This window comes from Bos indicus, chromosome 24 (genome assembly GCF_029378745.1).
Source record: "Bos indicus isolate NIAB-ARS_2022 breed Sahiwal x Tharparkar chromosome 24, NIAB-ARS_B.indTharparkar_mat_pri_1.0, whole genome shotgun sequence".
Lineage (NCBI taxonomy): Eukaryota > Metazoa > Chordata > Mammalia > Artiodactyla > Bovidae > Bos > Bos indicus.
Window position 1 is genome coordinate 37,945,321 of NC_091783.1, and position 15,663 is coordinate 37,960,983.

The window sequence follows — 15,663 nt, forward strand, 5'->3', positions numbered from 1 at the left end:
GTTTACTTCGAGAGCTGCAGGAACATTCTGTCAGCTGCTACGGCTCCCTTGCTCACTGCAGATTTCTTTTAGTTTGTTATTGAGCCAGAAACCTACCATCGACTGTTAGGGAGGAAGGTTTAACCCAAGAACCAAAGTCTTCATGCTGCTTTCATTTTATCAGGAAAAAGGATAGCTCCCCACACCCGAAGAATTTATAGCTCGACTTTTGGAGAGCCGTGACTGTAAGTGTTTGTTTTCTTTCTGGACTTCCTTAAGTACATTTGTCCAGTTTTGGGGAAAGCAGTGTTTTCCAGTCCTGGAAGGCCACAAACAAGATCCCCAGGAAGCAGCAGTTAGAATTAAGATGATAGCAGCATAAAATAACTGATTACTGAATAATTACTGCAAATTGGATGACTCTTTTTTTTTTTCTTCAGGGCTTCCCTGGTGGCTCTGATGGTAAAGAGTCCTCCTGCAATACAGGAGACCCAGGTTTGATCCCTGGGTCAGGAAGATCCCTGGAAAAGGAAACGGCTACCCGCTCCAGTATTCTTGCCTGGGAAATTCCATGGACTGTGGAGCCTGGAAGGCTACAGTTCATGGGGTCACAAAGAGTTGGATGTGATTGAGCGACTATCACTTTGTTACTTCAACTCTCTTATAGAGAAGGGTGACTGCAACCAACCCAGGCCCCAAATCTGAATCTCAGGTTCCCATCAAGCAGTTGCTTCTTTACAGGGGGAGGGAGGCTGTGCCACGCGGTCTGCAGGATCTTAGTTCCCCAGCCGGGATCAAACACACACCCTCTGCACTGGAAGCACAGTCTTAATCACTGGACCACCAGGGAGGTCCCAGAGCAGACAGTTGCTGCTTCGAACTTCTTTTTTTCCCCCACGGACATGCTGTGTTTTGAATTTAGGAAGATATTTAACTTACATTCCTAGAAGCATGATGAATAAGTATGGACGTGATGATAGCAAGTTCTGACTCAAATACCTTCAGCTGCTGCAGAGTATTTTTGGGGGAGAGGGGATATTTTTGTGTGTGTGTGGTGAAATATACATAAGATCTACCATTTCAACCATTTTTAAGTGGGCCATTCAGAGACATTAAGCACATTCACTAAACATTTAAAAATATTTAAAATATGGAATAATTCTGGGGCCCCACAAGATAAATTAAACAGGTATGATTAGAATCGTCCTTTCTCCCACCCAGTCCTGCTTCTTTCCCTGCTGATGGTGAAGACCAGCTCTCGTGGGAGGGATTGTTCACGGAGCCACCATTGTCACATATCCTGAAGAATGACCCTCCTGTCTGGGACTCAACACAAAAGGTGGTTTGATGAGCAGACACATAGATTAGTGCTTGACCCTTCTATCCAAGCTCTTTTTCTGTGTACACAGGTTTGGTTTTTTTTTCAAAAGCCGGTTACTTAGACATTGGCTATGCCTGCCAAACAGAACTGGCTCCCCTTCCTTACTACCCTCCCCCTTATTAAAAAAAAACAAGCAAAGGTTAAATTAGAGACTTACTAAAACAAAGGCCCTCTGCAACCCCAGGCCCACTTATCGGAACAGAAGTGAGGTTGCCAAGGAGGCAGGGGCAGATATGTATGGAGAGCTTTGGAGGAGGCACTCAGGAACACACAAAGTGTTATTGTCTTGTCAGATGTTATTCATGTTGTATCTATTCCACCAGGCGCTTCTGTGTTCTGTGACCTTGGACAAGAGACTGCCAGAGAGCTGTTTTGAGGGCAAATAAAACAACACCTGTCAAGGCCTGTAGCCCACGGGCCCCGGGGACTGTGAGGACAAGATGGATATTCTTTCATGAGCTCGTATTCTCACTTTCTCCCTGTTCTCTGGTCAGATCCTCAGCAATTTCCATTAGCCTCATTTGAAATTGGCGACTGACTGCGCATGTGCATGCTCCTCTGTGCTGTTTAGAATTCTGGTACGCTAGTGGGTAGGAGTTTCCATTTCATACATCCCAGAGCATGAAAGACAGAGAAAGCCTTCAGGTGCTTGTGAGTAGAATCTCGTCCCAAGAACTAGAAGGGACATGCGGGTTCATCTAGTCCAGGCAACTGACAGACACACAAGTCCTTTTGGTGCTAGGTGTTCATATCTGTCTACCGGATCCCTGTTCTGATCAGCAGGGCTCCCCACTTTGCCAGGCGCTGCCCCTTCCAGCTTTGGGCAACAATAGCAGCGAGTTACTTGTTGAATATTTTGTAAGCTACTTAGGAAGAAAGGTTTGGCTAAAGAAAACACTTCTGTAAAACAGAATTTCCAAAATAGTTTCAGGATTCAAATACGTATTCACCGATCCCCTGTTATATGTCAAGAACTGTCAGAGGGACGGGGATATGAAGATGAATGAGACAAGAACAATTTCTGTCCTCAGACCTCACTTTTCAGTCGAGGAGAGAGATACATAGATTATCATCAAATAATGTTGGAAATACCTGGCAGACAAATGTATGGCTATTACAGAAGCACCCAGTTCAGCCCAAGGTGGTGCATTCTGCAAAGACTTCTAGAAGGTGAGGCTCAAGCTGAAGGAGGAGCCTTTTTTGTAGGCTAGATGGGCTTATATGAACAGACATTCAGTTCAGTCGCTCAGTCGTGTCCGACTCTTTGCGACCCCATGAATTGCAGCACGCCAGGCCTCCCTGTCCATCACCAACTCCCGGAATTCACTCAAACTCACGGCCATCGAGTCGGTGATGCCATCCAGCCATCTCATTCTCTGTCGTCCCCTTTTCCTCCTGCCCCCGATCCCTCCCAGCATCAGAGTCTTTTCCAACGAGTCCACTCTTCGATGAGGTGGCCAAAGAACTGGAGTTTCAGCTTTCGCATCATTCCTTCCAAAGAACACCCAGGACTGATCTCCTTTAGAATGGACTGGTTGGATCTCCTTGCAGTCCTTAGACATTTCTAATTTGAATCACTTTAGTACATTTAAAAAACCAAAATTAAAGGCATTTACCTCTGAACTTTGTGTTAGCTGTTTGATCTAAAGTTCTAAAACAATATTTCGAAAAATTAATAATTTGGACTTTTCACTATAGACGATTGGTTTTCCAACTGAACTCGAGAAATCTGAGGAATTTTTGGTTGGTAGGGAGGGACATCGTTCCAGGGACTGAGGAGACAGAACTCTGAGCCCTTATTAAAAAGCTTCACTGTTATTCCTGTTATTTTATTGGTGTTGGGTGTATGTTTTTTAAACTAGGAAAAGGGGGCTCTGATATCGAAATATATTTCAAACTACAAAGGGAAACTCACTCCCCACTGAACAGGTCTCATTGCATACTTGCCATCTAAGATTACTCAGTTGACTGCTTTAAAGCAAAGCACCAAAACCACTCCCATGCTTAGTTATCTTTGCTTGTTCTGCAGCCATGACCCTCACACCTCCCCCACCCCGTCCCCAGGCAGCAACCTTGTAAAATAGAGGTAGAGCTAAAAAAATCACTATTCTAAAGAAAACGTCCTTAAGATGTATGGCTTCTTAATGGTAAGACAAGCAGTACCTTCATGTACAAAGAGCAAATTATTATTAGAACAATCTTGTTATAACAAAATATTTTCATATGGAATAGGTTTATAAGTCCTGTTTATAAATCAATACTTTACTTTATTTTTTAATAAATTAATATTTTAAATAGCATCTGAAGTAAACATTCTGGAACACTGAATGAATGAGCAGTTCCTTCATGTTCAAGATACAAATACACTTCTCTTCCATCCCAAACACAGGATGAGAGTCTGATTTTCTGGCATGATTTTCACCTTTCAAATACATATGCTTGTATCAAAATACATTGACTTGTTTTCATAACTTACACTTACCAGCTATGTAAGTGTCAAGGAAGATTCTCCTAAATCTTTATACATTGGCTATCCTCATGCATCATTATAAAGCTGGGTTGAGAGAAATAGATCTAGTCTCAGATGGGAAGAAAAGATGAAAAGAAAACACCACATGAACAGCTTCCCAGGTCATACTGGAAGTTAACTGGGGGAAGCTAGAACAAGTGTGAATCAATCCAATGAATGACCTGAAATCTGCAAAACAGCTTGCCCTGTTGAGCAGGGCACCCGAGGCCACTGCTCCTTAGATGTAGGCAAGTTTACCACATCCCAGTAAAGCTTACTAGGCTTTGAGTTTGCTCATAAGGGGAAAGGAGAATAAGAAAATGCAACTGCTAAGACTTTCTTGGCTTCCCAGTAGCTCAGTTGGTAAAGAACCTGTCTAATAGTGTAGGAGATGTAGGAGACATGGGTTCAATCTCTGAATTGGGAAGTTCCCCTGGAGGAGGAAATGGCAACCCACTACAGTATTCTTGCCAGGAGAATCCCACGGACAGAAGAGCCTGGCGGGCTACAATCCAAAGGGTTGAAAAGAGTCAGACATGACTGAGCATGCATATATATACACATAGAAGACTTTCTTATTGAAACCTGCCCCCACCCACCGCTATTAGGTGTTGCTTCATAACCCTGTCACCAGGGCACAGAGCATGTTCTCTGTGGATCCACACCCAGGTGAGCATGCAGTGGCACGGACCATTGGGGCAAGTGTCAAGGAGGTTTGCTTTTCCACTGCTAAGTTGTTTGCACTCATCATGAAAGAACAAAAGGAACATTACAGAAACATATTGATGGGTTTTCTAACCTGCTCTGAAAGGGAACAAATAAGCTAGTCAGTGGGTGGATAGGGGTCTGGAGGAGGAAAGAGCAGAGAAGAGCTGAGAGCAAGATCCAGAGCAGAAATCCTGCAACCTGTGAACTGTTATTTTGCAGTCTCCATTCTCATAAAAATACTTCCCTTATGGAAAGCTCACTGCTCCCTGACACAGTTCGCTTGGTTTACTTAGTAAGTTAACTGAACATGATTTACAGAAAGCTCTAGATCTCATTATTAAGAAATTATTGTTTTTGTTAGGGATGATAATACATGATTGGTTATTAAAAAAAAAAAAAAAGTCCTTATCAGAGATGCACAGTGAATCGACGAGATGTCTTAGATCTTCCTTAAGATCCTCTGGCAAAAATGATGACAACGTGGGAGAAGTTGAGACTGGCCACTCATTGAACTGGGTGATAGGCAGATGGGGGGGTTATTATAATAAACGCTCTACTTTTGTACCTGTTCTAAGATTTTCATGATAAAAAGTTAAATGATGACTTAAAAGACAAATCTAAAAAGCCACATCGTGACAATACTCTTCCAGGTGGTTCCCACCCCAAAATGAAGGTAGGCTTAGATGCCTACCACTGATTTTCCCTGATTCAAATATATTATCAGTAGGAAGATCCACTGTTCATTCAATAATCGTTTTTCACAGGGAAATAAACATGCAGCATTGATATACACACTGATTATAAACTATTTTCCAAAAATTTCACAGTTTTTGGAAATGTACAAAACATGTCTCAGGACTGTGGACATCTGGTAACTTCTTTGTCAACTGTTAACAAGGATTGTTGTTAAAAGGCCAAGTTTGAAAAGAACGGTGTCTGGGGCCTCCATTATTTATTTAATTTATCCATCCTTTATATTTATTTAATCTATTGAAATGTGTTACTTGTTTTAGCAGCTTAAGATTTGCCTAAATCTAAGAAGGAAAGCGCGGGCTAAGCAGGGCTAAGACTGTCAATAAGCGTGGCGTCTACCGGCCTAGACACGACCAGCCTCGTTTCAATCTTGTATGTTAGTGAAAGTAGTACATTTGGAAGATTATAAATACCCAAAGGATGCCTAGCTGGGGATCTTTGAACTAGTTAGAATTACTGTTCCTTCCCTGAGGAGCAACACCAATGGGAGAGCGTCTTGGGGAAAGAGGAACCATTCAGAAGCCTCAGGGCACCCCACCATGGTCCAGAGCCGAAAGTCCTAGACGCAGAGCTACAGAAACTGAGACAACAACATGAGCAGCTCGCCGCAACCGGAAGGAAGGAAGAAAGTGTCCCCGCCCCGCCCCATCCTGGATACCCCGCCCCATGCCCCGCCCACAGCTCCAGGCGTTTGCGCAAGCGCATATGCGGCGCCGCACTTACTCTCCTCAGGAAGGTTGTTCTCCCGCTCTTCTCTCTCCATCTGCTGGCACCAGCCTTCCATGCGGTCCCGCTCCGCCTGGAGAAGCTTCAGAAACCAGTGGCCGTCCCGGTGGCACACTGATCTCTGCACGGCCTCCAGGGGGTCTTCGGTGATTGAGTCAATCCAGGGGTCCGGGGGCGGCAGAATGGAAGGATCGAAGTCCGCGTCGAAGTCCTCATCGACCGCGCAGGCGTGGTAATGGTTTCCTGAGCCCTGGATGCTGACGGTGGAGGTGCTGGCATCCCGGGAGAACTGTCTGGCCACCGGGCCGGGGCACGAATTGTCCTCTATCGACTCCAAAGAGTTTTCCAGGTTGTCGTGGAAGTCCAGGTCGGCCTGCACGGCCGTCGTCACACTGTTGGAGCGAGTGAACCTGCGGAAACTTGGAGGGATAGAGACGAATTAGTTAAGGGTGTTCCTTGAAGCAAAACCACGTTCTGCTTTTCTTCATGGGTGTGCCAGGAGGGAGCGAGCAGTCTCATCCTCTCCATCTGTGGAGGTAGTCCCTGGAGGCCAGCGCATCAGTCGCCATAGCTCTAGTGTAAAGAACACGATCCCTCCTCTCTGGTCAATATGGACGGAATGTGAAATCGTATTTGGAGAAGGTTTAGAAGTGGACCAACAGGCACCAGCTCTCAAAGCCAGATCGATATCCAGGGTCCACCTTCTGCCCCAGTCTGCCATGGCTTGGATCCTTACATACAGTGATCAGTAAACTTGGTGAGGGGTAAGGAAACAATTCAGTTATATCTTGCTTTGCTGTAATTTTCTTTGAAACAAGGTGGGGCGGGCGGGGCGGGGAAGGGAACCCAACCCATCGTGGACCAAGACTATCTTGAATCCTGCATAACCACATTTCCCAGGGATAGCTCTTACCTGAAGATAAACTAAAATGCCATTAAGCTTCTCTTAAAATTAAAGCTCCTTTCCCTGGTAGTTCTTCTGTTGATCATCTGGTCATAGTGATAATTTGGTACAAAGCCTTTGGGGCAAAATCAGCTCAGATCTAGAGTTCTCCAGTATCATCTTTCCCTGTGCCTTTAATGTCCCCTCCAAGGTCTTTCTCCCGAAATAAAATACAAGACAACTTGATAACAGCATTTTGTATGGACATCCATGCAATCGGTGTTTCTCAGCCAAATGGCTCAAGACACCTACAGCGAGGTGAGGACTGATGGAAGGTGAGAGGGGTGGGGAAGGACAGGGAAGTAGCAAATTCTTTCTCAAACAAGGGGCAGGGGAAGGCCTGGGTCTGAAGTAATTTAAAACAGCTCTGGAAAGTTTCCCTGGCTCCAAGAGCAGACAGGCAATGACAATTTAACAAGATATAAGAGTTTATAGAAGGCAGCATCAGGTGTCTGTTACCCCACTTGCTACTTAGTTTTTAAGGTAACTTCCTGATCTAATATTTTTTATTCTGAAGAAATATACATAACATAAAATTGACTAACAACTTTCAAGTATATGATTCAGTGGGGTTAAGTTCGTTTCCATGGTTGGGCAGCCATCACCACCATCCCCCTCCAGAACTTTTACATCTTTCCCAACTGAAACTCTGTACCCATCAAACAACTCCTCACCCCACTTCCCTTCCCTCCAGCCTCTAGCAGCCACGATGGCACGTTTCGTCTCTCTAAATTTGATTATTTTCAGTCCCTCATGTAAGTAGAATTATACAGTATTTGTCTTTTGGTCGCTGGCTTATTTCACTTAGCATGGTGTCTTCAAAGTTCATCCATATTGTAGCATGTGTCAGAATTCCCTTCCCATTTAAGGCTGAATAATGTCCCATTATATGTATATACCACATTGTATTCATTTTTTAATCCATTGATAAACACTTGGCTTTGTTCCACTTTGTGGCTATTGTGAATAATTCTATGAACATGGGTATACAAATATATCTTCGAGATTCTGCTTTTCATTTGTTCTGGGTTACATACCCAGAAGCAGAATTGTTGAATTATGTGGTAATTCTGTTTTCCCTAGCAGCCGTACCATTTTATATTACAACCAGAAATGCACAGTTTTTAATTTCTCCACATCCTTGCCAACACTGATTTTCTGACTTTTTCTATAGTAGCTGTTCTAATGGGTATGAAGTGGTGTATTTTCTTGGCTGGTTCATAATTATGCCATGTTACAATGGTTTATTTGCCAGTTGATTTTCAGTTAACATTCAATAGTGCCAGCCTTAAAGGAGAGCGCAGTAAGGTCCATACAACATTTAATAAACCAGATAATATGTTTTTTTCTTAACTCCCCTGGAAACTCTGTAAGAGCCAGTTAACACCAGTATGCTAGTCCCTCAAAAATAAAGAATGAACAGAATGGAAGTCACAAAAAGGAAAAGGTATAATCATCTCAATCAGTCCATTTCCCCCCTAGAGAATAAATACCAAGAAAATGACTGCACAATTGATATGTGTTAATTATTAGTATGATCACAATAATAAAAAAATGTGATGCTCGCCATTCATTTTATGAGGATAGGCCAGCTAAAAAAAGCCGGTCCATCTCACTGTTTGCTGTTTTCAAGAAGTTACTTCTGTAGTCAGAGAAGAAGAAATATTGTGTGACATGCCTTATATGCAGGATCTAAAAAGAAACGAATCAGATGAACTTATTTACAAAACGGAAACAGACTTACAGACTTAAAGATGAACTTGTGGTTGCCAGTGGGGAAGGATGGGAGGGAGGGATAGTTAGGGAGTTTGGAGTCAACATGTACACACTGCTGCATATAAAATAAATCACCTACAAGGACCTACTGTATAGCACAGGGAACTCTGCTCAATGTTATGTGGCAGCCCGGATGGGAAGCAAATTTGGGAGAGAATGTATACATGTATATGTATGGCTGAGTCCCTTTGCTGACCACCTGAAAGGAATTGGCAACCCACTCCAATAGTCCTGGAGAATTCCATGGACAGAGGAGCCTGAAGGGCTACAGTCTGGGGTAGCAAAGAGTTGGACATGACTGAACAACTAACACACACACACGGCTGAGTCCCTCTGGTGTTTACCTGAAACTAGAACCTATCACAACATTGTTAATCGGCTATACCGTAAAACAAGATAAAAAGTTAAAAAAAAAGTTACTTCTGTGGAAGGTATCAGGCATGGTGATTTTATAGGTGGTTCAGATGGTAAAAAATCTGCCTGCAATGCAGGAGACCTAGGTTCAATTCTTGGATTGTGAAGATGCTCTGGAGAAGAGAATGGCAACCCACTCCAGTATTCTTGCCCAGAGAATCCCATGGACAGAGGAACCTGGTATTCTATAGCCCATGAGATCGCAGAGAGTCGGACACAACTGAGCAACTCACACTTAACTCTGAAATGGGTCACAGGAAAAACTGCCCAGTGTGAAAGTCTGAAAGAATGTCCTTTCTGGTGCTCTCTGTGAAAACAAGAATCATTCTGCCACTGTGATTCTCCCAAAAGTCAGCAGTTTCTTGGCTTTAGGAGGCCACTTCTGCCGCCTTCTTGCTCACCCGCCAACATGTTAAATGACATCTGAAGCTGAGCTGTCTCTCCAGCTGCACGTGTGTGAATTGGATGACTTTCCTCCCAACAGTTGACATCCTGCCTGTTCCACTGACACAAAATCCCGACTATGAAAACACTTGGCTCCACTTTCCAAGATCATGGGCTGCCAGAGGCATAACATTTCCAGACTCAAGGAAGGCCCAGCGCCTTATTGTTTCCAACTGGAGCAAACTTGCCAGAGACAGAGTCTGCCGCGCACGCAAATCACAGAGACCCACTTTCCTCATGCCTCTTTTTATCTATCCAAATCCGTACCACCAGCATTCCTGATAGAGGGCTCCTGGCTATGAATCCTGTGAAGTATCCACCTTCTTAAGAAAAATGACTTGGCAGGAGATGAGTGGAAGTTTGCAGGTTAGTCACCCAGAAAGAAAGAAAGGTAAAATTAAAATGGTTTGGGATTAAAAGCGGTGCCTTTGAACTCAGGCAGCCCTCTCCGGGTTGCACTGCTTCTCTCAATTAAGTTCCTTAAACGAGCACTTTATTCCACCCAGAGTTTTCAAAGAATGTTCTGCTCTGTGAAACACTTTATGTCTTTCATGTGCTGAGTGTGCTCTGGGCGAAGGGTGTGATCAAGTTGTTGTTTAAAAGTTTGATAGGAACACAGAAGGAGTCACTGGATTTATTTCTGTGTTTTTGAAAAGAATGGATCAGTTGCTGGTGGATGGTAAAAACCTAAAAGCTGAACCCAGTGGCTTCAAGACAGTTTCCAGTCTTGAAACTTCCTTGGTCCTTCATGCCCTAAAGGCAAAATGTGTAATAATTACAAATTCTGAAATGAACTGACTGATATTCTGGCCAAGGGATTGAAAAACAATGAAACCAAAGACTGAACCATCCAGTACGGGACAGGATACTGTGTCTGTTCTGAAGGGAGGAGGAACGACACTTGTGAGCATTCACCTCTGCTGTTGCTTTGTGCTCTTTCTATGAAACAAGTTTATCTGTCTGATGAGAGGATTTTCTGTCCCTTCACTTTTCTGTTCAGCAGATTACAAATCAAGAAATAGATGGGAAATATTGGAGGCTTATTCTCATCTCCCTTGTCAGGTGGAGGTGTATTTGAACAAAATGAGTCATCAACAAAAACTAAGCAGTCTTATATCTTTAGAACACACATGCTTTGTTCAGTTATCTGAGACACAAATCATAAAGACCCTTGCTCCTTGGAAGAAAAGCTGTGACAAGCCTGGACAGTGTATTAAAAAGCCGAGATATCACTTTGCAGACAAAGGTCTGTATTAAAGCTATGGTTTTCCCAGTAGTCATGTATGGATGTGAGAGTTGCTCCATAAAGAAGGCTGAGCACTGAAGCATTTATCCATTTGAATTGTGGTTCTAGAAAAGACTCTTGAGAGTCCTTTGGACAGCAAGGAGGTTAAACCAGTCAACTCTAAAGGAAATCAACCCTGAATATTCATTGGAAGGACTGATGCTGAAGCTGAAGCTCCAATATTTTGGCCACCTGATGTGAAGAGCCAACTCACTGGAAAAGACTCTGATGCTGGGAAAGATTGAAGGCAAAAGGAGAAGAGGATGGCAGAGAATGAGATGGTTGCGTGGCATCACCGACTCAATGGACAAGAATTTGAACAAACTCCAGGTGATAGTGGAGGACAGAGGAGACTGGCGTGCTGCAGTCCATGGGGTCAAAAAGAGTTGGATATGACTGAGCGACTGAATAACAAGTCAAAACTTATCATAGGGATACTCAGTCACACCTGTTACAGAATCCTGTACTCCATGGGTCCTATCCACGTAAAAGTTACCTTTCAGGACTAAATCTAGTTTCAAAGAGAGAAACGCGAGTCCTATGCTGTTCTTTCTTCTTTGCACATTTTTTCCTGTACCTCCTGTAAAAGGCTGAATACACAAGGAATCTGGAGATACCGTCCTTCAAAAGTTCAGAATCTTGGTGTTTTGGGAAATGGTACTTAACCGATGTAAAAATCCAAGATGTCTCCTTACATAAAAGACAGGTGGAAAGGATGGTGAGGGAGGTGATGAGATTGAGATGAAGAATTAAGACACCCTAACAAAGAGATTCAGTCTTTCTGTCAGACCAGCTTCCCAGTTAGAATGGAGCACAGAGGAACCTATGGGTAATGTAGCCCTTGTTCACAAATTCAGTGGAAGTGTCCTGCTCCCCATTTGAATGTGGTTAGCACAGTGCTGTTGACAGATTTTAAAACTACTCAACACAAGCATCCATTGGTCATTTAAAACCCTCCACATTCATCATCCTTTTGCCCAAAGCTCTCTTTAAGCAAAGAACATTAGAATAGGTTTTCTACACGAAGGCTCACTCTAGGCCAAATAATTGTAACACATGTGTCAAGTAAAAGGGAGGGAATGGTAATGATGAGAGTGGGCTTGGTATCAGCTGATAGTGTCTGTGAGGGCCCAGCTTGTTGCCATTCTCCTGTTAGTACCAGCTGGGCAGGTTCTGTATCCTTGATGGGCTGTCGCCAAGGGAACCTTAGTTGGAAGCCTCAACAAAACATCCTTGAGCTGACTGTAGTGCCCCAGAAGGAACAACTTTCCCTCCGCAACGAGAACATTAGGTCATTTGTTGGCTCCTGACCCCAGGTAATGAACAAAAGCCTGAGAAGTCTCACTTACAGTTGTCTTTCACTGAATCCTGTTATGGGGTCAAATGGGGGCCACTGGCTTGTGAGTCAGTTGGTAATTTTTCTTTTTGCAAAGTAAATTATCTTGGAAAGCATGTAAAAAGGAAGAAAGAGAAAGATGGAGGGAAGTGGGAGGAGGAGGATGGGCAGGAAGGAAAAAATGAAAAAGAGAAGGAAGGAAGAAAAAATGTATGAGGCATATAAAGAATTATGCCAGTTTCCAGGCTTTTGAAATGTGCAGTGCATGAATGCCACACCTTTAGAACTCAGGTGTACCTGAAGGAACTATTTGGCTAGGCCATAGTATTGTTAACTTGGCAAAGAAAAGAGATTGTTGAGTATAATAGGGAGGGTGGGTGCTCGTCTGTGCCGTCCTCCAGGGAAGCTGAGAGCAGTTGGATTGATCCAAAGCCTCTGGGTTGGCAGGTGCTGGTTTCTGACTACCAAAGGTCTTGCCAAGTCTCTGGTCCTTGAAGAGGCTGTCAGAAGATGCTGCCTCAATTTTGGCTTTTTGTTTTTAACATCCTGCTTAGTCAAAAAGGCCCAAATTGCTGCAAGCCCAAATGTTTACCTATTTAAGTCAGTCACAATCAAAAGAGGTCTTTTGTAGCAGTTGACACAGTGTTTAAAGAGAGAACAATGCTTCTTTCCCACAGGCTTGTTCCTGCCAGTTTGAGGCTTTAACCTGTGAAGCTTTAACATGTGAAGCAAGGGAGATGTTAAAAACTCAGAACTGTATAGGAATAGAGGTAATTTTGGTGAAGGAACAAAAGCAGGCATTGGTTTCTAGAAATAGGGAACAGGTCCCATCATGGGCACTCAAGCTTTCCTTCCACACTTGTGTTCAATCTGTGTGTTCAGAAACCTGCTGAAATGGCAGGTGTCATTCACAAGCACTTTTTTTTTCCCTTGCTGCTCAGCATGGCTTGCAGGATCTAAGTTCCCCTACCAGCGATAGAACCCAGGGCCCTGGCAGTGAAAGCAACGAGTCCTATCCACTGGACTGCTAGGGAACTCCCTACAAGCACATTTTAATGTCATCATTTCCTCCCTTAAACATTAAGTGTGTCCTGGAGGGTCTCTGTGTTACAAGGAAAGAAGGAGATGGTTCCACCAAGTGGGGATAAGAAAGGCCAGAGGCTATTATTCAAATCCATCTGCTCCCATTCCCATACCATAAATGAAATATAGATGAAAGATCTTGTTTTCCTTTGCATACACACACCTCCAAATACGCACATCCTGCCCTGGACCAGACAGCATATTAAAAAGCAGAGACATTACTTTGCCAACAAAGGTCCATTTTTCCAGTAGTCATGTATGGATGTGAGAGTTGGACCACAAAGAAAGCTTGAGTGCCGAACAACTGATGATTTTAAACTGTGGTGTTGGAGAAGACTCTTGAGAGTCCCTTGTGTTGCAAGGAGATCTAACCAGTCAATCCTAAAGGAAATCAGACCTGAATATTCATTGGAAGGCTGAGGCTGAAGCTGAAACTTCAATCCTTTGGCCACCTGATGGGAAGCACTGACTCATTGGAAAAGACCCTGATGCTGGGCAAGATTGAAGGCAGGAGGAGAAGGGGACGACAGAGGATGAGATGGTTGGATGGCATCACCAACTCGATGGACATGAGTTTGAGCAACCTCTGGGAGTTGGTGATGGACAGGGAAGCCTGGTATGCTGCAGTCCATGGGGTCGCAAAGAGTAGGACACAACTGAGCGACTGAACTGACTGACTGACTGCCCCGGACATTCACTGTTATCTAGCCTCACGTATTTAACAAGGAAATGGTGGGGATCGGGGAGTTAATGAGGGAGGAAAAGGCCACAAAATGACTTACTCTCCATTTATTCTGGGATAAGTTTTCTCCTCTAGTTCCCTTGGCTCTGACAGTAAATAGTCTTTTCAGTAACTGTCTCTCACTTGGACAATCTCCAGATAAAGAGGCCAGCCAGTTAAGAAGTAGTTTACAAAGACATAGGAGGAAATAGTAAATACACATACACTAGGAAAATAACATTCTGGAGTTTTCTTGGCAGAAAATTGCTGTGAGACCAGTAGCTTTTCTCTGTGCATGTCCATTTGTCATTTTGACAATGTTAATAAATAACCCCAAAGCACACGATTTTGAAGCTTTCAGCTCCCCTTAACCCTTTCAGTTGTGAAGACCAAAGATGATTGCTTTATAAATTGTTAAAAAATACATCACAAATACCTAACCTTATAAAATGTAGTTGAGTTGGGATGGGGACAGGAGACTGGAACCTGTACTGCATGCTTATCCACACTTGTCTCTTGTTTCTGAACTAGAGATTATGAGGGCAATATAGTGACCTGGGAAATATAGGAATAAACAGAAAGGCAAGACCCAGGAGATTGGGTCTAGACATCAACTAAGAGTCTTCATCTTGGGATTTCCCTGGTGGTCCAGTGGCTAAGACTCTGAGCTCCCAATGCAGGGGGCCTGGGTTTGATCCCTGGTCAGGGAACTAGATCCCACATACCACAACTAAAGACCCTGTGTGCCTCAATTAAGACCCAGAGCAGCTAAATAATTTAAAAAAAAAAAAAGAAAGTTTCCATCTGTGTGTAATGCTCTTTCAAAATTATTGAGGAAACACTGCTGGAATGTTGAATCAGAGAATATACACCTAAAAAAGGTATAGGTGTTCACTATATCCAACTCAAAAACTAGCTATGGAAAGGTAAAGTTACTTTTAACTTGGGTCTCTTTGTTTGGAATGCTCTTTTTCTCCCTATGATTCCATACATTCCAGTATATTCCATGACCTTCCAACCAGAGAGTAGTGCTGATAACTGGGCTTACCCCATCCACAGGCCAAATAAAACCTACATTGATGACTTCTGCTTCTGGCCAAGAATAGAGTAAGAATGACTGAATTGATTTACACGTCTCTCTGAAACAACTGTAAAAGACTTACACACAAATAAATTGTATTTACGTGACCTAACAATGAACAATTGGAAATGGAAATAAAAACAAATTTACAACAGCAAGAAAGATATGAAATGTCAGTGGGTAAAGCTGACAAAATATGTGCAGGACCTAAAAATAGCTGTAAAAATTAAAAAAGCACTTTGAAAAAGAAGGAAGTTGGTGGACTTACATTACCTGATTTCAAGACTTACTATAAAGCTACAATGGTCAAAACAGTGTTGTATCGGTGTGAAGATGGATAATTAGATCAATGGAACAACACAGAGAAGGCAAAATTATTTATATCTATCTCTTTTTATCAATAAATATTTGAGAGAAGTTTCAAAGGATATTCATATGCAAAAATTAAGCTTTGATCCATACCTCACACCATGTATAAAAGTTACGTGAAATATAGGTCCTAGACCACAAAATCTAAAATGACA

General features: G+C 43.0%; 1 protein-coding gene across 11 annotated transcripts in view; it reads right to left on the minus strand.

Moving 5' to 3' along the window:
• DLGAP1 (DLG associated protein 1) overlaps positions 1-15,663 on the minus strand; it is a 781,268-nt gene that overhangs the window by 15,448 nt on the left and 750,157 nt on the right. For all 11 annotated transcript variants that reach the window (XM_070778877.1, XM_070778878.1, XM_070778884.1 and 8 more), the window contains one exon: positions 6,054-6,475. In XM_070778877.1, coding sequence (XP_070634978.1) covers positions 6,054-6,475 — 422 coding nt within the window. The remainder of the gene's footprint in view (positions 1-6,053; positions 6,476-15,663) is intronic.